This window comes from Erpetoichthys calabaricus, chromosome 2 (genome assembly GCF_900747795.2).
Source record: "Erpetoichthys calabaricus chromosome 2, fErpCal1.3, whole genome shotgun sequence".
Classification (NCBI taxonomy): domain Eukaryota; kingdom Metazoa; phylum Chordata; class Cladistia; order Polypteriformes; family Polypteridae; genus Erpetoichthys; species Erpetoichthys calabaricus.
The window spans coordinates 183,923,248-183,944,248 of record NC_041395.2 but is presented as its reverse complement, the minus strand read 5'-3'; the positions used below and the strand labels follow the sequence as shown (position 1 = coordinate 183,944,248).

At 39.0% G+C, this 21,001-nt stretch overlaps 1 protein-coding gene across 1 annotated transcript in view; it reads right to left on the bottom strand.

The window, feature by feature from the left end:
• ddb1 (damage-specific DNA binding protein 1) overlaps window positions 1–21,001 on the bottom strand; it is a 193,674-nt gene that overhangs the window by 78,126 nt on the left and 94,547 nt on the right. The window contains exon 17 of the mRNA XM_051921945.1: window positions 8,471–8,566. Coding sequence (XP_051777905.1) covers window positions 8,471–8,566 — 96 coding nt within the window. The remainder of the gene's footprint in view (window positions 1–8,470; window positions 8,567–21,001) is intronic.

Genomic DNA, 21,001 nt, shown 5'->3' with positions numbered 1-21,001 from the left:
ACCTCAATATGTCTGCTCTGGCATGTCAGAAAGTTACAAGTTAGAAAATGTGCACATGGCATAACATTCAGGTGTGTTCGAGGACTATGCAGGCACTGCAGCTCTCAATGGTCAGAGTTCAGTAAATAGGTTCCAGAACTTTCTCAATTTATATTAGGGTTGCAGGTGCCAGAGACTATCCCACTGGGACTGAGCAAAGTATACACTCTAGTCTATTATTGGGACCACTGTTATTCACACTCACACTTAAACATATATACACACACCCGATATTCATATACAGTTGTAATTTGCAAAAGCTAATTAATATAAATAAATAGAACTTTTTGTGATTAATTCCTTCTGTGCTTGAGCATGTCTGGCTGTAATAATTTCCATGAAATGGGACTTACACAGCTATTTCAGTCAGACAAACACTTTATTACAGCAAGTGACCATTATGGATTTCAGGTGAATGTGGCACTGTGACATTAAATTATAGGGTGACAAGAATTTCAAAGTTTCAAACTGGGATACTTGTGTATATTTTCATAATGCCTGTTTTATCTCATCATCATCAAATATTTAAAATCCTGAAAGTATTTAAAGTTATCAAAGGCAATGATAAAGTAGATGCAGCAGAATTATTTCAAACTAAGAGTGAATCATAGAGAATCATGAACTAGAGTATATCAGTGGAAATTAAGAAGAATTGCATTTAACACAGAAGCCAGGAAGCACTTCTTTACGCAAAGAATTGTGGGAATCTGGTAAAAATGCAGAGACATGTAGTTGAAGCAAAAAACTTGCAACCTTTAAAAAGCATCTGGGACAGCTTAGCTGTTAGCTAAACTAATAAGCTTGATGGACTGAATGGTCTCCTCTCATTTGTCAAATTTCTAATGTTCTTATGTAGCAGAGAGTGATCAGGGCACAGGGAAAAATAGCACTTTCACGAATGAACACATAGGATTGCACACAGTGCTAGAAGTAATAAACAAATAAATGGCAGTGATAGAATTTTGTCTGCTTCTTGTTCTTTGTTGCAATGTTGTTAACATATAACACTAGCTGTAAAGCCGGAATCTGTCTTGGAGTTTTGTGCTTGCTGTTGTAAATATATTGTGATAATGTTTGTTTCAGCGAAACAATGTTTGCAGCACAGAAAAACTTTATTAGTTGGGCAACCTGTAAAAACTGGGGCAGTCTGATATTCTTCAGTTATTTATCAGGGCGCATAGCCTGAAACTGGTATTGTCTGCTGTAGAGAGGGACATGTGGTCACCCTAGTAAATTACAGTGTCAGAGAAATAGTCATGCCACAGAATACTTCATTCATTATTTAGGTAACATTTTGTTTTCCTTGCATCATATAATTTTATGGTTAGGAAAATCATTTAAGTTAATGTGGTTTTTAACTTTTTTGACAAGTGCACTGTTGTAGTTAGATAATCTATTTGTGAACTAGGGGATTCTCAGTGGAGTTTTGAGCACCTAGATTGATTAACTTTTGATCGAACTATGAGGGTCTAATGTAAGATTTTGAGTGGTTTGATCAATTAATAATAGATAGAAGAGGAGGTTGCTTCTGGCTTTACTAGAAGTGGAGCTCTGCGGACTGGCGACAATTAATAACCAGCTTACAGCCAGTAGGCAGTAGCAGGGTTAATATACTTGCCATGCCTGCATTTTCATAGATTAGCACAAAATGTGTACAGACTGGTGAATGTCCATGGGAAACAATAGGTTAAAGCTTTGGGAGGTGTGAAACGCTAGTGCACTGGTTCTCTTCCATTTGTGGTCAAGCCACCAGGAAAATTTTGTGAAGCTGAAAGAATGTGCTGATGGAAAGTTTCCTCACATGTCCAGCTGGACTTGCAGATGCCAAATTTATCATCAGATTAGTAGCCTGTGTAAAAGACTTCTTGTCTTGCACAAAAAGTCTGCTGGTATTTCATTAACCTGTTCTGGGGGTTTGTTCACAGTTAGAAGTGGCTATCAGAGGTTAAAAAGTTGAAAATATTCAAAATATACAAGATTGTGTAACTGCTGTCAAGGAAAAATAGAAAAAAGCATTCTGTGTGACTTAAACCACAAATTAAATTGTTTCAATTTTAAAATAGATGAGATTTCAAAACTTTGTGCAGGGTGACAGCTCAATTAAAACTGTGAATGTCTTTGCAGCATTAGATGTAACCTTCACTGTAGTAGATAATCTATATTACAAAGTTCAAAGTTTGGTCAGTGAAATACAGTTTCTGAACATCTGCGACAATTCTGTAATCCTAAGTAAGTGTGTTATTTCAGAAGTTAGCTTTAACAGATTTAATTTCGTCATTATAGGGTATCATGGCTAAGGAGCTTGACAATATGTTGGCACTTATAATTGATAAAGAGCAACATGCTCTCTTTCCCTTTTTCCCCTCATCTCTCCCCCCTCCCCCCCCCCCCCCCAACCTTCCACCATTTTTCCTTCCCAGGTAAGGTTAGACCAGACTTCAGAATTCCAGTCCTCTGACATGTCAAGAGACAAAGCATGCTCAAAACAAAAATAGAATCCTAACCCCCCACCCCCCCCCCTTTAATCTCAGTAGGTAACTAATGATCTATATTTTTTTCAAACTGGAAGAAGGGTGTACTCACACTAGGCATGTTTGTTCTGTACAGTGTTCAAGCGTGATTTTCCCCCCTACCTACTCCCCCACTGGCCTACACTCACACTGCGCTTAACAATCTGGGCCCAGGCACACTTTCACCATGACCATGCAACTTCGAGTAAAGCCAAAACAAGATCCGAACACGAAGTGACAGCATGCATGTCCAAATGATTTTACCTATTTTGTGGTTGTTTTGGAGTCATACGGGGTAGGATAATGCTCTACCCTCTTACAGAAATTTTTACGGTGACAAGTGATGTTAAAGGAAGAATTTGCAGCTTTTCTTGCTAACTACATTTCATGTTCATGTGTAAGGTGAGAATAAAAACCTGTTTAAACTCAAAAGACATTGAATGCAATGAGAATTGCACTATCTGACTTGTTGCATCATTGACATCATGTCTGCTTTCCATGCTCAGGCACATTTAGCAATCACACTGTTCCCAAATGCTACTGAAACATGCTTGGGCCCACCTCTTCCAAGCCGGCCAGGTAACGGTACTGGTGGCCCAGTACATAGTGATCACACTAGTCAAAAGATGTAGATTTTACGGGGTTACATACAGACAAACATGCTCGGGCATGGAACGAATTGCCAGTGTGAATACACCCTTAGCTTACAGGATCTGTCCAAACCCTTTTAAAACATGCCAAGACTTAATTAAAAAAAACAAAAATTAGAATAAGCATTCGTATATAGCAGTGGAGAGGTTTCTCTTTTATTTTTTCCTCTCTGCCCTTGGCTCACCTCTCTCACTCTCTCAGGTGGGGGTTCAATTCTTGTTTGGTTAGTATTCTTTTTTTGTTTTCCTTTCTTTTAAAATTCTCTGGTGCTTTTACAGATTTAAGTTATTTGTTGCTGTATAATCTCTGCAAATTATAAAATAAAAAAATAAAAAAACTGAAATGTCTCGACAAATTTCCTTGAAGAATAAATTTTCTATATTTCAGCAAAATTGGTCTACGGGGGCTGAATTGTTTGATGTGGACAGACGGGCAGACAGACATGCTGTCACAATAGGTGCTCTGTGAATTATATTTGAATGCACCTAATAGGGGTTAATGCTTAAACATACTTGTTAGTCCAAATCTGACATAATCTAAGAGGTTTTGCTATCCACATTTTCCATACTTTAAGTGGAATCAAGAAAGCTCTGGAAAGTACACAGGAGATACAGTATGTAAGACTTTCAACTATGAGTTATTCGGAAAGATTGATGGATTTGGCTTTATGTTTTAAGTAAACGTAGACTAATTGTTGAGAATGCCACAATAATTTAAGATTAGTTCTTTAATAAAATAACTGAAAGCTGGTAAAATGTAAATTTAGCACTAAATATTTTTTTAAACCAAGAATAGAAAACGTCAAATATGTTAAACTTCAACATTTTGCAAAGAGCAAGGTGTATTTTAATTACACTGATTTTGTCAAGGACAGCACATGGGTGCAGTGGTGGTATTGCTGCCTCATGAATAGAGAAGTTGATTTTGCAACTTATTCTGTGTGGATTTTCATTGAAATCAATAAAGAACTGTTAACTGTTTATTGTAAACTAGTCAATAAATATTGCAAGGACAAGCTCTGCCCACCCTTAACCCTGAATTAGATTAAGATAATTTGAGAGAATTATGGACAAAGATTTATGCACAAATAACTATGCACAGAGATCTTTGAGCATTATACACAAATGCTCCAAGGCTTAATCAGTGTTTTATTCCAAACACTTACATTTTAAATCACTCTTAATACACATCTCACACACACTTTGAATAACTATGTGATCAAAGAACCAAATGTGAAATATTTATTTTAGGTATTGCAGCATCAGAAAGTTAATGCAGCTTGTTAATTTTACAGCTGTGTTATAAATTCTGTCCAAATCTTGAAAATGATTTCTATGATTTCTTGCAGAAAAAATTTTTTTTGAATATTTTTATTTCATTTTATTTGAGTCAGTAAGATAAGACATAAAGCAAACAATGTTTGTATTTACATATCACAATATATTTCTGATGAAAGACCACTATCCCATCAGGTGTTATACTGAAAAATATTGTTTGTTACAGAATTGAGAATAATTATTAATCCAAAACTGACTGAAAAATAACCAGAACATCTGAGGGAGGGACATTTAGTTTAGTCTCCGATATATTTATATAATCTTAGTCAAGACTTGGAAGTGTACAATTACACCATTCTTTGCACAAACAGATGAAGAGTATATTTTGTCAATGGAAGATTTCCATTCACTATTTGAGATTTTAAATAAATAATTAAATAAAGAAAAAAACAAAATCTTAGTGATTGGCAATAATGGATACAATGAGGCTATTAGAAATAAACTGGACACATTAGGATTAAAAGTCAAATCGGAGGTAAAAAGCTTAGGGGTAACTGTTGATTGTAATCTGAATTTTAAATCGCATATTAATCAGATCACTAGGACAGCATTTTTTCACCTAAGAAACATAGCAAAAGTTAGACCTCTTATATCATCGAAAGATGCAGAGAAATTAGTTCATGCGTTTGTTTTCAGTCGGCTAGATTACTGTAACGCACTCCTCTCAGGTCTACCAAAAAAAGACATCAATCGTTTGCAACTAGTGCAGAATGAAGCGGCTAGAATCCTTACCAGGAAAAGAAAATCTGAGCACATCTCTCCAGTTTTGATGTCACTACACTGGTTACCTGTGTCATTCAGAATTGACTTTAAAATTCTGCTTATGGTTTATAAAGCTTTAAATAATCTCGCCCCAGCTTATATATCGGAATGTCTGACACCTTATATTCCAAATCGTAACCTCAGATCCTCAACTGAGTGTCTCCTTAGAATTCCAAGAGCAAAACTTAAAAGAAGTGGTGAGGCGGCCTTCTGCTGTTATGCACCTAAAATCTGGAATAGCCTGCCAGTAGGAATTCGCCAGGCTAATACAGTGGAGCACTTTACAAAACTACTGAAAACACATTATTTTAACATGGCCTTCTCATAACTTCACTGAAATTTATTCCTGATACTCTGTATATCCAATTCATTATAATAACTATTCATTCAAAAATCTGTACTAACCCCTACTCTCTCTTCTGTTTCCTTTTCCGGTGTCCTGTTGGTGGTGGCGTGCGCCACCACCATCTACCCAAAGCACCATGATGTTCCAACAATGATGGATGGATTAAAAGCCAGAAGTCTGTATGACCATCGGCATCAAGTGACTCCGTGAAAAACCCGAACTACAAACAGGACTATTTCATTTATGTTAGGTAGAATGCCCAGAGGGGACTGGGTGGTCTCGTGGCCTGGAACCCCTACAGATTTTATTTTTTTCTCCAGCCTTCTGGAGTTTTTTTTTGTTTTTTCTGTCCACCCTGGCCATCGGACCTTACTCCTTTCTATGTTAACTAATGTTGTCTTATTTTAATTTCTTATTTTGTCTTTTATTTTTCTTCTCTTCATTATGTAAAGCACTTTGAGCTACTTTTTGTATGAAAATGTGCTATATAAATAAATGTTGTTGTTGTTAAATAATAGACACCATTCCCTATCAGCGCATGCTCCCAACCTCCCTACATTGTTACAGATCTAGGCACTTTTTGATATAAACTTTGTTGAGTCTGGAGATCTTGCCTTTATCTTCATCATTCTTAGATAGTACAGCTTCCTTATTATAAAGTATAGCATCAACCACAGATATTGCCAAAATATTCATTTAAGAAGGTCATGATGTTAAAGTTATTTTTTCAAGTCAAACTTATTTCTTCACCATCAAGTTATATATTAATTAACTGTGTTCTAAAGTAAAGCTTTTTTATGCAAATTTACAAAAATACCTTGTCTGTTCTTGCACCTTACAACAGAGTTTAAGGTAACTTGGGTCCAAGTATGAAAAAAAAAAAAAGGCTTAAACTTACCAAATACAGTGCCCTCTATAATATCTGGGACAAAGACACATTTTCCCTTGATTTACCCCTCTGTTCCACAGTTTAAAATTACAAATCAAACAGTTCAGAAGTGATTAAAGTGCACATTGCAGACTTTCACCATGGTAAATAAAAAGCCCCAAATGCCTGACTAACAAATTAATCTCTTCTGGAGGCAGATGTGGATGTGTGAGAGACTACATAAACAGAAATACTGTGGCCACACTGCAAGATGTAAACCACTAGTTAGCCACAAAAACAGGATGACCAGATTACAGTTTGTAAAAAAGTATTTCAAAGTGCCTGCAAAATTATGGAAAAAGGTCTTGTCGACACATGAACCTTAACAATTACATACACAACAAGTTCCTTATTTATTATATGCTGCATTTAGAACTTCTGAGAAATATATTCATTGTAAATTTTCAAATTACACATAATCTAAATGGCACATGCACATTCTGAGGCTATGTGACAGGGTATGATAATGATGATAATTTTCCTGATATTCACATATTGTCTGGTGTGTATATTTATTATTGTTAAATGTTAATTTCTGAAATGTTATTAAGGTGTCAGCCACATGAACAATGTCTGTTAAATGCCTTTTAAGTTTGCAAAGCACATGTATAATTAAGAAGGACAAGACATATAATGAAAATACCAAGGTACAGAAGTGTGCAGGAAGAGTAAAACAACCAAGTTTCGTTAAACATTCAACTTTGCAATCACAACACTAAGCATATATATTGTTCAGGGGTCAAACGGATGCAATCAATTACTGGTTTAAAGCTAATCTTTAATTTTTTTCAAAAATACATATTAATTTAATATTTTGTCCCTTGTTAGGTGGACTCAATAAATGAGAGCATTGAATTATGAAGCTTGTATTGCAACACATATTGTATGTAGATGAAGTGCATTGTGTCAGGTCTTGTAATGTCCCATGGGTTGGCTTCAAAAATTTACCTTGTCTTAGGCAGTGTTATTTAAAAGTGCTGGCCCTGAATGATGCTTTGCAAGGACTTGTTGGGTGATACCAGAGGGAACACAAAAAATGTTGGGAGCAGCAAGCATAAGCAAAGGCAGAGACATAAACGCACAGAGAAAGTAAAAACTACTGCGCAGGATAGATAAGCTGTCACTGTTTCAATTTATACCTTAGGGAAGCAAAAAAATCCTACTACATTTTCATGGTAAAAAAAAATCTTCATTATTAACACTTTTATACTTTTTTAGAATTGGTTGAGAAATTAAAAATAAAATACATGGAACTTTTTTTGCTTTGAGAGTGTGATGATGTGACCAATTAGTGCAGTTGTCTTAGTGTATTTTGTAGTGTTACGATTTTGAATAAGGGAGTGGAAATGATGGACAAGGGTAAGTTTCCTCAAAATCAATGAATGATTTTCAGAGTTAAAAAGACTGCTATCAAAAAGTTAGACATTTATAATTTAAAAAGTTTACAATACTAAATAAAATTGAAAACAATGTTCAATATAATCAAAATAATGGAGCATTGTTCTTGTTGTATTAGTGGTCTGAAATTAATTTAGATTCCTATTTTAATCATTCATGCAGCTACACTGGCTGTGTCCATATACAGTATATGGATTATCTCAAAAAGCTTTTTTTTTCTGCTGAGTTACTAAGTGTTTCATCTTTTTGGGTAGTACTCTTCTGGATGAACAACAATAACACTTGAGAGGAAAATCCAAGGACACTTAAACAACATGTCTCTTAACAGTTACCTAAAGATATTTTTTTAAACAAGAGCACTGATTTATGTCTGCAATATTTTATCAACAAAATGAGACCTAAAGATATTTTTTTAAACAAGAGCACTGATTTATGTCTGCAATATTTTATCAACAAAATGAGACTGACTTGCCCATATGGTACATATGAGCACTGTTACCTGGGAGATTCATTCAGTGGTACTGTCCGGATGTGCAACTTCTGAATTTCATCAATGGTCCCAATGGTCAGGGTACTGTTGTTGGCTAAAGCCAAGCTGATTAAAAGTAAACAAAACAGCAGAATAATTTGTGAATTCCAAGTACAGGGTAAAAAACAATTCTAATTGAAGAAGATGAAGAACAACCTCATAAAAATAATTACCAAAAAAAATTATTAAAGATAGCTTTCATGTACAATTTGAGAACATCCATCCATCCATCCATTTTCCAACCCGCTGAATCCGAACACAGGGTCACGGGGGTCTGCTGGAGCCAATCCCAGCCAACACAGGGCACAAGGCAGGAACCAATCCCGGGCAGGGTGCCAACCCACCGCAGCAATTTGAGAACAGAAAAATCTAAACACTCAAATGTTACCTGTATGGAACTAATAATCCCTGACATCTTATAGTATTCCTTCTTTGCAGGTGGGCAATGTAAGCAACATTATATACAGTATAAATATATTCATAAAACTTTGGACAATTATGGTACATAAAGTTACAGACCTAAAAAACCTCTAAAATTAAGATTAAGATTAATGTATATCAAAATGATTAATAAGGTCTTTTTTAAACTTAAGATCAAACAAGGTTTATTTTTGTTATATCTGAACAGTCACATAAAATGTAATAATAATAATAATAATAATTAATTACGTAAATAAAATATATATACTGTTTTAAAGTGAAACCGGTCTTTCAGCAGTGTAAAAATCTCATAGAAAAAGTACCATTTGACATGTAATATTTTCACACAACTTGGAATGCAAAGTATGCAGCCTGTATCAAAGTGTGCCAAGTGTCTGAGACCAGCAAAGTTGTCACTATGCAAGGTGCTCAGTCAGCAAAAATTTGACATTAGGAAGAACAAAACGAGTGGGCATATTGGGCTGGAACAAAGCGCAGCACTAAAGAGTACAGCTTAAATAAATGCTGGCTATGCTCTTTGTATTCTAAGTTGTGTAAAAATATGACACACAGACATTATACCGACTATATAAAATAAGAGACTAACCAGTTGGTTTTCTTTGTTTGTGTTGTGCTGTAAAATGGTGTTTATGTGTGTGAGCGTTCGTGTGTAATTCAATAATTCCATTTGCATTTCAATATGGGTGTACTCAAATCATGTATATATATATATATATATATATATTTTTTTTTTTATAAAAAGGCATATCATTCATATCCAAGTATCATGCTGCATCAATCCTTCCACGTTCACGAAGAAAGCCCAATTTTTTACTATTCACCTTCTTTTCCCACCTTCACAGTTGTACTGTGGTAAAAGTAACATACAAAAATTTGTTCTGGCTATGTCTCATTTCTACCAGTGTACCATGCACATCTGTTTCTAGGGGTGCCTGATGCCCCAATATAAAGGTTCTAAAGCTATTTAACTAAGTTTCTTTCGGGTTTGAGGCTTTTCACTTTCTTTATTCATTACTAAAGCTTTCAGTTCTCTAAATTGTTCCATTCAATAATTGAATGATTTTCTTTAATCCACATCATAGAATATTCCTTCTTAAAACCACCGGTGCTAAAGATTATAGTGGTGGTCAGGTATAAATTTCCATTACTGTGACACTTGAGCCACTGATTGAAATATATATTGACTTATTTCATTTGACTGTATCCAAGGTAAGGATTACTAACATATCTAATACAGCACTAATGAAACTGCTATACACTATCGTTTTTATCAGACTTAATCAAATCCAAAGAACCTATTGGGAGAATATTCTGAAAGACTGGTCAGTTTTTAAATTTCGTTGACTTCTTGATTCTACTAAAAAACGCACGTTAAAAATCCACTTATTCAGATCAGATACACTTACCTATACAAAGTAAAGAAAAATAATGTAATTTAATATGAAATAAATTGCTCAAAGACACCTAAGCTTACACAGGTTTAGCAATGGTTGAGCACATTTAGTTAAGGACAATACAGATAAATGCCTACTTTTTGATTTTTTTCATGATAATACTAATGCTAATCCAAGCATTAATCCATTTCCTGCTTAATTTCTTCTTGTCTTTAGGGGTGTGTATGTTACCAGGCTTTTTGAATAAAATCATTACTATACACAATTACTTGATCTTGAGTGAAGAAAAACACAATTAGAGAGAAAAAAAAAAGTAAGATTTGCTATAATGCAGGGTTTGATGCTAACAGTTGCCACTGGCCACCATTTTCAACATTTTGCCACAATTTTTGGCCCCTTGTCACCAATAATGTCAAACACTTCAAAGATTCACCAGTTTTTCAGCAGTGGATTGGAAATGGCCAGTTTTTGATCATTATGCATAATCGGCAGTTCGAACTTCAAAATCGCTAGTCGGATTTACAATTTAAGTAAAATGTAAGCAGCGCTCTTGTTGACTGCACTTCCTGGCTTTCCTCATGTGAGTAAAGTATGGGGGTCAAAAAAACAGCATTAATGCCCAACCACTGTGCAAGTGTGTGTGTTAAGCCGGGTGTGCACATTAACAGGAATGTTAGAAGTGTCCTTTAGCACAGAAAGACGAACATACAGTAAAAAGAGTGAAAAAATCCTGAACCTGCAGCAACTACAATACGGCTATGCTCTGGAAGCCTTTCGAAGTGTGTCAAAATGTAAGATATACTATCTGGAACAGGATCCAGGAAAAAGCCAACCATGATGGAACTAAAGAAAATATGTTTGGCACTACAGTTGTGATAAGACACTTACAATGACATTACACAGAACAATACACAGACTCTCGAGGACTTTCATAACAAACAAGTAAAATCAACATTCTTCTGATACATTTGTTTACTTCTTTTTGATTGTTTCTTCAAAGTACTGCAATGTTAATAAAATGAACCAGCACCAATATATTTTGCTAGAAATAATTATTTCTTTATATCTGAATACAAGAGAACAGTGGACTCTACACCCTTAGCAGAGTCCTGGAGGGTGCATGGGAGTTTGCCCAACCAGTCTACATGTGTTTTGTGGACTTGGAAAAAGGCGTTAGAGCGTGTCCCTCAGGGAATCCTGTGGGGGGTGCTCCGGGAGTATGGGGTACCAGACCCCCTGATAAGGGCTGTTCGGTCCCTGTACAACCGGTGTCAGAGCTTGGTCCGCAATGCGGGCAGTAAGTCAAACCCATTTCCAGTGAGAGTTGGACTCCGCCAGGGCTGCCCTTTGTCACCGATTCTGTTCATAACTTTTATGGACAGAATTTCTAGGCGCAGCCAGGGTGTTGAGGGGGTCCGGTTTGGTGGACTCAGGATTGGGTCACTGCTTTTTGCAGATGATGTTGTCCTGTTTGCTTCATCAGGCCGTGATCTTCAGCTCTCTCTGGATTGGTTCACAGCCGAGTGTGAAGAGGCTGGGATGGGAATCAGCACCTCCAAATCCGAGACCATGGTCCTCAGCCGGAAAAGGGTGGAGTGCCCTCTCAGGGTGGGAGGCAAGATCCTGCCCCAAATGGAGGAGTTCAAGCATCTCAGGGTCTTGTTCATGAGTGAGTGAAGAATGTAGCATGAGATTGACAGGCAGATCGGTGCGGCGTCCGCAGTGATGCGGGCTCTGCATCGGTCTGTCGTGGTATAAAAGGAGCTGAGCCATAAGGCAAAGCTCTCAATTTACCAGTCAATCTATGTTCCTACCCTCACCTATAGTCATGAGCTATGGGTAGTGACCGAAAGAACGAGATCGCGAATACAAGCGGCTGAAATGAGTTTCCTCCACAGGGCGTCTGGGCTTTCCCTTAAAGATAGGGTGAGAAGCTCAGTCATCCAGGAGGGGCTCAGAGTAGAGCCACTGCTCCTCCGCATCAAGAGGAGTCAGATGAGGTGGCTCAGGCATCTGATCAGGATGCCTCCATGGTGAGGTGTTCCGGGCATGCCCAACCAGGAGGAGGCCCCGGGGAAGACCCAGGACACGCTGGAGGGACTGTCTCCCAGCTGGCCAGGGAACGCCTCGGGATTCTCCCAGTAGAGCTAGAAGAAGTGGCTGGGGAGAGGGAAGTCTGGGCATCTCTGCTCAAGCTGCTGCCCCCAGGACACGACCTCGGATAAGCGGAAGAGGATGGATGGATGGATGAATACAAGATAAAGGATTGATATTTTAGAAAGCCAATAAAAAAATAAGAGAAAGGCTGCTAAATATTTTATAAAAAAAGAATGTAAAACAGAAACGAGCAACCACAATTGATTGCTGTTTATTTGTTTATTTTTTACATTAAATATGTTTGACATTGTTACATATTTTCATTTATAGGACATTAGCTATACATTATATATATTTATTATGAATTGAATAAAATATATGGCATTGTACTTACATTCATCCATTCATTTCCAAACCCACTTAACCCAAGCAGGGTTGTGGCGAAACTGGAGAATATCCCAGCAGAGCATTGGGCCAAAGGTAGGCAACCCACATTGACAATGGAAGAACATGCACACTTCATGCAGTGAGCACCCAGGAGGTAAACCCTTGTCTTCTTATTATTAGACAACATCACTACCACTGCTGCACCCATACACTATGCTTTGTAAAAATGTTTAAATTACTTACTATTAATTTTTGCAACCTGTAAAGCAGGGATCTCAAAGCCAAATTGGCTTTGGGCCATTGCTGGTATTGTCATGTCATACAGGGCCACATGTATGTTCAATTACAACAAAATCTATTTTTATTTCCATTACTAACATTTTTTCAAAATGCAAACTGTACTCTAAATACATTACATTTAAATGTGCAATTCTTTTTCATTAAATTAATTTAAATAAATTTAAAAAAACTTTGCATTAACCTAACACATGCAATACCTGAATACATTTCAACTTATAGATAGATAGTCTATTTCTGTCCAGAAACCTGGCAGCATTTCTGCTCATACAGCCTTGCCACATTTGCTCTAATCGAGTTTACAGTGGAAACTCTGGGTACAGCTTCAAGATTAGCATCAGTAAACCTACACCTATACTTGCATTTATTAAAGTTAATAGTTGGGGAAAAAAGTTTCTCACAGATATGTGCTTCCAAAAAGGCCTGACCATTTTGGACAGTTCTAGAAAGGATGGAGGTAATTCTCTCAGAAACTGCCCAGTCAAGTCTGCTTTTCCCTGTGCCTCCCTGAACTTAGATTTTAGCTCATTATTGCACTGCAAGTCAATAAGTTTCATTTGGAACAAACATGGAACACTCTTCACATCAGCTGAAAAGGGGTCTGCAAACGGCGCAGGCATCACCGCCATATTGTGAGTGGCACTACTGCAGAGTGAAGTTAGGAATAATGTGCTGCTTGGGATTGTACAAACCGCTGAACGCTTTACACCGAATGCAAACACAATACAGCTCAACGATACAAACACGAGCCCACCTGGATAAGATCAATGAACGCAGGCGCTTACAACGCACGTCTGAAACTGCGGAAGCAAAGCGGGCACGGGTCCAAGACGAACGACCTCGACTAATGTATTTCAGGATACCCAACGCCGGGGGTAGGCGAGTGAAGCGAGCAGGGGGCGGAGCCCCCCTCGTACACTAAGAAAGCCTGGTCCATGAGCCACTGTGGATCTTCCAACTAAGGAACATCCATTCTGCCATATGCCATGGAATTTTTCACCTCTGTTCTCAACACAAAAAATCTCTTCAGGAAATTTCCCATGCTGATCCAATGCACCTCACCATAAGTTGACTCAATTTCATCTAAAATGGCTCTGAACTCCTTGACCTGATGTAATTAATACATTTCAGAACAACAGACATGACATGTTCAAATTTTAAGTATTTGCTGCGGAGTGCTTGTTGATGAATAATACAGTGTAAAACTACTGCTGGATCAGCTTAATCCTCTTCTAATTTTTTTTGGACCACCGCTACCAGTCATTTTGTTTGCCTGTCATGGACGGAGCTCCATCTGTGGTGATGCCTACCAGTTTGTTCCATGGCAAACCAGCACACTCAAATGCGTCACACAGAAGCTGATATATAGTTGTGCTTGAAAGTTTGTGAACCCTTTAGAATCTATATATATAATTCACTAAGGCAAGACAACCATGGAAAGCACGCCGGAAGGGGGCGTGGATTCACTAAGCCGCCGACAAGTAAGACACCCATGGCGCACGCAGGAAGGAGCCACGCCCACCAACTCTAAGCCCATTGGATACGACGACAACTCACAGAGCCACGCCCACCAAGTCGGACGCGACGCCTCCGAAAACATGCCGTCATTTCTGTTTGTCTGTGCCACAGTGTACATACAGCTCTGACCCACGTTGACTTTTCATTAGTCAACCTCAGTGGAACCTTGGTTCACACAGAGGCAGCACCAGAGAGAGAGACAGAGGCACACACAGGCAGCCCGACAGAGAGCCACGCACACAAAGGCAGCGCGACACAGTCACACAAACACAGGCAGCGCGACAGAGAGAGCCGCGCAATCCTTTAAAACTGAGGTTAAAACACAATGAAGCAGTCTTTAAAAACCAATAAACCCTGTGCCTCTTTTTCATTAGTGTCTCACCTGCTTCACCGCCCTGCAACAGTCAAGACGCTCTCTCTGCAGCTGACCTTCTCTGTGCCTGACTCCACTACTGTCAGTCGCCTGATTAAAAATGGTGAACTCCTGCAATGTTACTATCTTGCTTGGCTTTTAAATAAAGTTCGGATTTATTGAAATGTTCTTTTTCCCCCCTGTGCTTAAAACTCATTTTAAAAAAAAGTGTTTATACAACTGCTGCAATGTTACAGAGAGAGAGGGCTCCTGTGCTTCTGAGAGACAGAAGGGGAGGGGGCTCACGTGCTGCTGAGAGAGAGGGGGGGGGGCTGGGGAGGCTCGTGTGCTCCTGAGAGAGGGAGAGAGAGGGAGGGGGCTGGGGAGGCTTGCGTGCTGCTGAGATAGAGAGAGGGAGAGAGGGGGGAGGCTGGGGAGGCTTGCGTGCTGCTGAGAGAGAGAGAGGGGGGGCTGGGGAGGCTTGCGTGCTGCTGAGAGAGACAGGGTGAGGGGGCTCGGGTTCTGCTGAGAGAGAGGGGGGGGCTGGGGAGGCTCGTGTGCTGCTGAGAGAGGTTGGGGGCTGGGGAGGCTCGCCTGCTGCTGAGAGAGAGCGATCCCGCTTTCAGTCACGGACAATTGTATGTTGCTTTCTCCAGAGGTCCATCTTTTCATTCACTCACACTGGTATCCACAAACCCACCCCATTTGGACAACTGTGTCGTTCAGCAAGTGTTCACCCATCAATACATAATTATGCGGCGTATGTTACGCCGTGGGTTGGCTAGTTTTCTATATTTCTGCATAAATATGACCTAAAACATCATCAGATTTTCACTCAAGTCCTAAAAGTAGATAAAGAGAAACCAGTTAAACAAATGAGACAAAAATATTATACTTGGTCATTTATTTATTGAGGAAAATGATGAAATATTACATATTTGTGAGTGGCAAAAATTGTGTGAACCTCTAGGATTAGCAGTTAGTTTGAAGGTGAAATTAGAGTCAGGTAGGATGACAATGGGATGACAATCAGGTGTGAGTGGGCACCCTGTGTTATTTAAAGAACAGGGATCTATCAGAGTCTGCTCTTCACAACACATGTTTGTGGAAGTGTATCATGGCACGAACAAAGGAGATTTCTGAGGACCTCAGAAAAAGAGTTGTTGAGGCTCATCAGGCTGGAAAAGGTTACAACACCATCTCTAAAGAGTTTGGACTCCACCAATCCACAGTCAGACAGATTGTGTACAAATGGAGGAAGTTCAAGACCATTGTAACCCTCCCCAGGAGTGGTCGACCAACAAAGATCACTCCAAGAGCAAGGTGTGTAATAGTCGGCGAGGTCACAAAGGACCCCAGGGTAACTTCTAAGCAACTGAAGGCATCTCTCACATTGGCTAATATTCATGTTCATGAGTCCACCATCAGGAGAACACTAAACAACAATGGTGTGCATGGCAGGGTTGCAAGGAGAAAGACACTGCTCTCCAAAAAAAAAACATTGCTGCTCGTCTGCAGTTTGCTAAAGGTCACGTGGACAAACCAGAAGGATATTGGAAGAATGTTTTGTGGACGGATGAGACCAAAATAGAACTTTTTGGTTTAAATGAAAAGCGTTATGTTTGGAGAAAGGAAAACACTGCATTCCAGCATAAGAATCTTATCCCATCTGTGAAACATGGTGGTGGTAGTATCATGGTTTGGGCCTGTTTTTGCTGAATCTGGGCCAGGACGGCTTGCCTTCATTGATGGAACAATGAATTCTGAATTATATCAGAGAATTCTAAAGGAAAATGTCAGGACATCTGTCCATGAACTGAATCTCAATAGAAGGTGGGTCATGCAGCAAGACAATGAGCCTAAGCACACAAGTCGTTCTACCAAAGAATGGTTAAAGAAGAATAAAGTTAATATTTTGGAATGGCCAAGTCAAAGTCCTGACCTTAATCCAATCGAAATGTTGTGAAAGGACCTGAAGCGAGCAGTTAATGTGAGGAAACCCAATAACATCCCAGAGTTGAAGCTGTTCTGTACGGAGGAATGGGCTAAAATTCCTCCAAGCCGGTGTGCAGGACTGATCAACAGTTACCGGAAACGTTTAGTTGCAGTTATTGCTGCAAATGGGGGGGGGTCACACTACATACTGAAAGCAAAGGTTCACATACTTTTGCCACTCACAAATATGTAATATTTGATCATTTTCCTTAATAAATAAATGACCAAGTATAATATTTTTGTCTCATTTGTTTAACTGGTTTCTCTTTATGAACTTTTAGGACTTGAGTGAAAATCTGATGATGTTTTAGGTCATATTTATGCAGAAATATAGAAAATTCTACAGGGTTCACACACTTTCAAGCACAACTATATATCATTGCCTGTGGTATGGCCGTGAATCGTACATAAACTTAGCAATTCTTCACTCGCATCAAAGTGGGAATTAACAACCCTAATGAAAATCACCAGTTGAGGAGTGTCAGTTTTGTCAGTGCTTTCATCAAGCGCCACGGATTATGCTGTAAAAACTTTAGCTTTCTCACCTAACTGATCATAAATGTCATTTGATAACTTGCCTATTTGCTCTGCCACGGCGTTTGTTGATAAGGAGATATTTTTGAAAAAGCCTGTCTTTTCTGGACACAATATTTCAGCTACTTTTAACATAAAATCCTTAAACTGCTTTTCGGTGAATGGCTTTCCTGCCTTAGCGATTAACTCACTTACCACATAACTTGCTTCCACTGCACCATCTTTGCTTTGCGAAAGACTTTTCTGTAATTTCAGGCCTTTGTGTAGCTGCTTAGTTTTTCCCTCTCTCCTCCCCGATACTTATCATACTATTCTCCGTGTTTAGTCGAGTAAAGACGTTTGAGATTATATTCCTTCAAAACATCGACTTTTTCTTAGCATATAAGACAGGTGGCATTTCCACTGAATTCCAAAAAAAAAAAAATACTGTAATGCCAATCTTTCTTGAAATTGTCTGTGTTCAGCATCCACCTTTCTTTTTGGTTTACAAAGACATCTTTTTTATTGACAATCAAGCAAATGAATTCCAAAAAAAAAAAAAATTAACTTGCTGTCTTTTTATCAAAAACTGCACATTTGCACCAAATAACAGAACTGAAAGATTTAAGTTAATTTATTTTTTAATTTAAAATGATTATTTTTAAACAAGTTTGGACTTAAACGAGTAAATGAAGGAAGTAAAAGAAAATAGTTGAATAAATTTACTGTTCTAAGACCGGATTGCATTATTCTGTTGACGTCATAAACGGCCCGGTGTGAAGGGGAAGGGGACGGGGACCGGAAATGGCCTGTGGGCCGGGAGTTTGAGACCCCTGCTGTAAAGAATCCCTATGCTGTTGCTTATATGGTTGCAATCTGGGGATTTACGCCAAAAGTAGGAAAACTTTAATTTTGTTGGGTTCAGGGATGGTTTACCGAATCCAACTCTGATAGTTTAGGCTTGTTTAAGAAGTTAATTTTCTTATACCGGTGCACAGCATTACATGAAAGCAAGTTTATAAAACAGACTGATGGAATCATATTCACTGTATATAAAGTAAATGAAGGAAGTTTTCCTCGAGTCTTTTAAAAATATCCATTTTTTACTTCAACCTTGCCGTGTTTCAGCTGTAAAAACGTTTATCAATGATTGTTCAAAAAACCGAATTATATCACTCCAATCCTTATAGGCTAGGTTTGAACAAACAACATGACACAAAGAATGGGTGTGCACAAAGCTGGAATTCTGACATTGTAAGTAATAACACTTTAGATTTAAATGCTGTAGCAGGTGAAGCCAGCTGACGTACAGTGCATCCGGAAAGTATTCACAGCGCATCACTTTTTCCACTTTTTGTTATGTTACAGCCTTATTCCAAAATGGATTAAATTCATTTTTTCCCTCAGAATTCTACACACAACACCCCATAATGACAACATGAAAAAAGTTCACTTGAGATTTTTGCAAATTTATTAAAAATTAAAAAATTGAGAAAGCACATGTACGTAAGTATTCACAGCCTTTGCCATGAAGCTCAAAATTGAGCTCATGTGCATCCTGTTTCCACTGATCATCCTTGAGATGTTTCTGCAGCTTAATTGGAGTCCACCTGTGGTAAATTCAGTTGATTGGATATGATTTGGAAAGGCACACACCTGTCTATATAAGGTCCCACAGTTGACAGTTCATGTCAGAGCACAAACTAAGCATGAAGTCAAAGGAATTGTCTGTAGACCTCCGAGACAGGATTGTCTCGAGGCACAAATCTGGGGAAGGTTACAGAAAAATTTCTGCTGCTTTGAAGGTCCCAATGAGCACAGTGGCCTCCATCATCCGTAAGTGGAAGAAGTTCGAAAACCACCAGGACTCTTCCTAGAGCTGGCCGGCCATCTAAACTGAGCGATCTTGGGAGAAGGGCCTTAGTCAGGGAGGTGACCAAAAACCCAATGGTCACTCTGTCAGAGCTCCAGAGGTCCTCTGTGGAGAGAGGAGAACCTTCCAGAAGGACAACCTTCTCTGCAGCAATCCACCAATCAGGCCTGTAATGGTAGAGTGGCCAGACGGAAGCCAATCCTTAGTAAAAGGCACATGGCAGCCCGCCTGGAGTTTGCCAAAAGGCATCTGACGGATTCTCAGACCATGAGAAAGAAAATTTTCTGGTCTGATGAGACAAAGATTGAACTCTTTGGTGTGAATGCCAGGCGTCACATTTGGAGGAAACCAGGTACCACTCATCACCAGGCCAATACCATCCCTACAGTGAAGCATGGTGGTGGCAGCATCATGCTGTGGGGATGTTCTTCAGCAGCAGGGACTGGGAGACTAGTCAGGATAAAGGGAAAGATGGCTGCAGCAATGTACAGAGACATCCTGGATGAAAACCTGCTCTAGAGCGCTCTTGACCTCAGACTGGGGCGACGGTTCATCTTTCAGCATGACAATAACCCTAAGCACACAGCAAAGATATCAAAGGAGTGGCTTCAGGACAACTCTGTGAATGTCCTTGAGTGGCCCAGCCAGAGCCCAGACTTGAATCTGATTGAACATCTCTGGAGAGATCTTAAAATGGCTGTGCACAGACGCTTCCCATCCAACCTGATGGAGCGTGAGAGGTGCTGTAAAGAGGAATGGGCGAAACTGGCCAAGGATAGGTGTACCAAGCTTGTGGCATCATATTCAAAAAGACTTGAGGCTGTAATTGCTGCCAAAGGTGCACCGACAAAGTATTGAGCAAAGGCTGTGAATACTTATGTACATGTGATTTCTCAGTTTTTTTATTTTTAATAAATTTGCAAAAACCTAAAGTAAACTTTTTTCACGTTGTCATTATGGGATGTTGTGTGTAGAATTCTGAGGAAAAAAATGAATTTAATCCATTTTGGAATAAGGCTGTAACATAACAAAATGTGGAAAAAGTGATGCGCTGTGAATACTTTCCGGATGCACTGTATATTAATTCCACAGCATCTTAATTACTCCAAATATGGGCTGTTCAAAATGTCAACCATATTTTCAGTTTCAGCAAGTAAATGTTAATGCTTGGTTGCCAAGCAAAATGTTCTACAAAACATTTTACAAACTGATACATATTACAACTTTTATAAAAAAAAACCTAATAGTGACTTGACATCACAAAGATTCCAAAAAGAGTGCTCCATAAGGCTGGAGACAAGACACAGAAGGCTCGATCACCCATAGTGCTCTTCCTAGTAAATACAGACTAAGACTGGACTTCCATCTCTGCAACTATAACATCTAAAACTTCCATCCATCCATTTTCCAACCCGCTGAATCCGAACACAGGGTCACGGGGGTCTGCTGGAGCCAATCCCAGCCAACACAGGGCAGGAACCAATCCCGGGCAGGGTGCCAACCCACCGCAGGACACACACAAACACACCCACACACCAAGCACACACTAGGGCCAATTTAGAATCGCCAATCCACCTAACCAGCATGTCTTTGGACTGTGGGAGGAAACCGGAGCGCCCAGAGGAAACCCACGC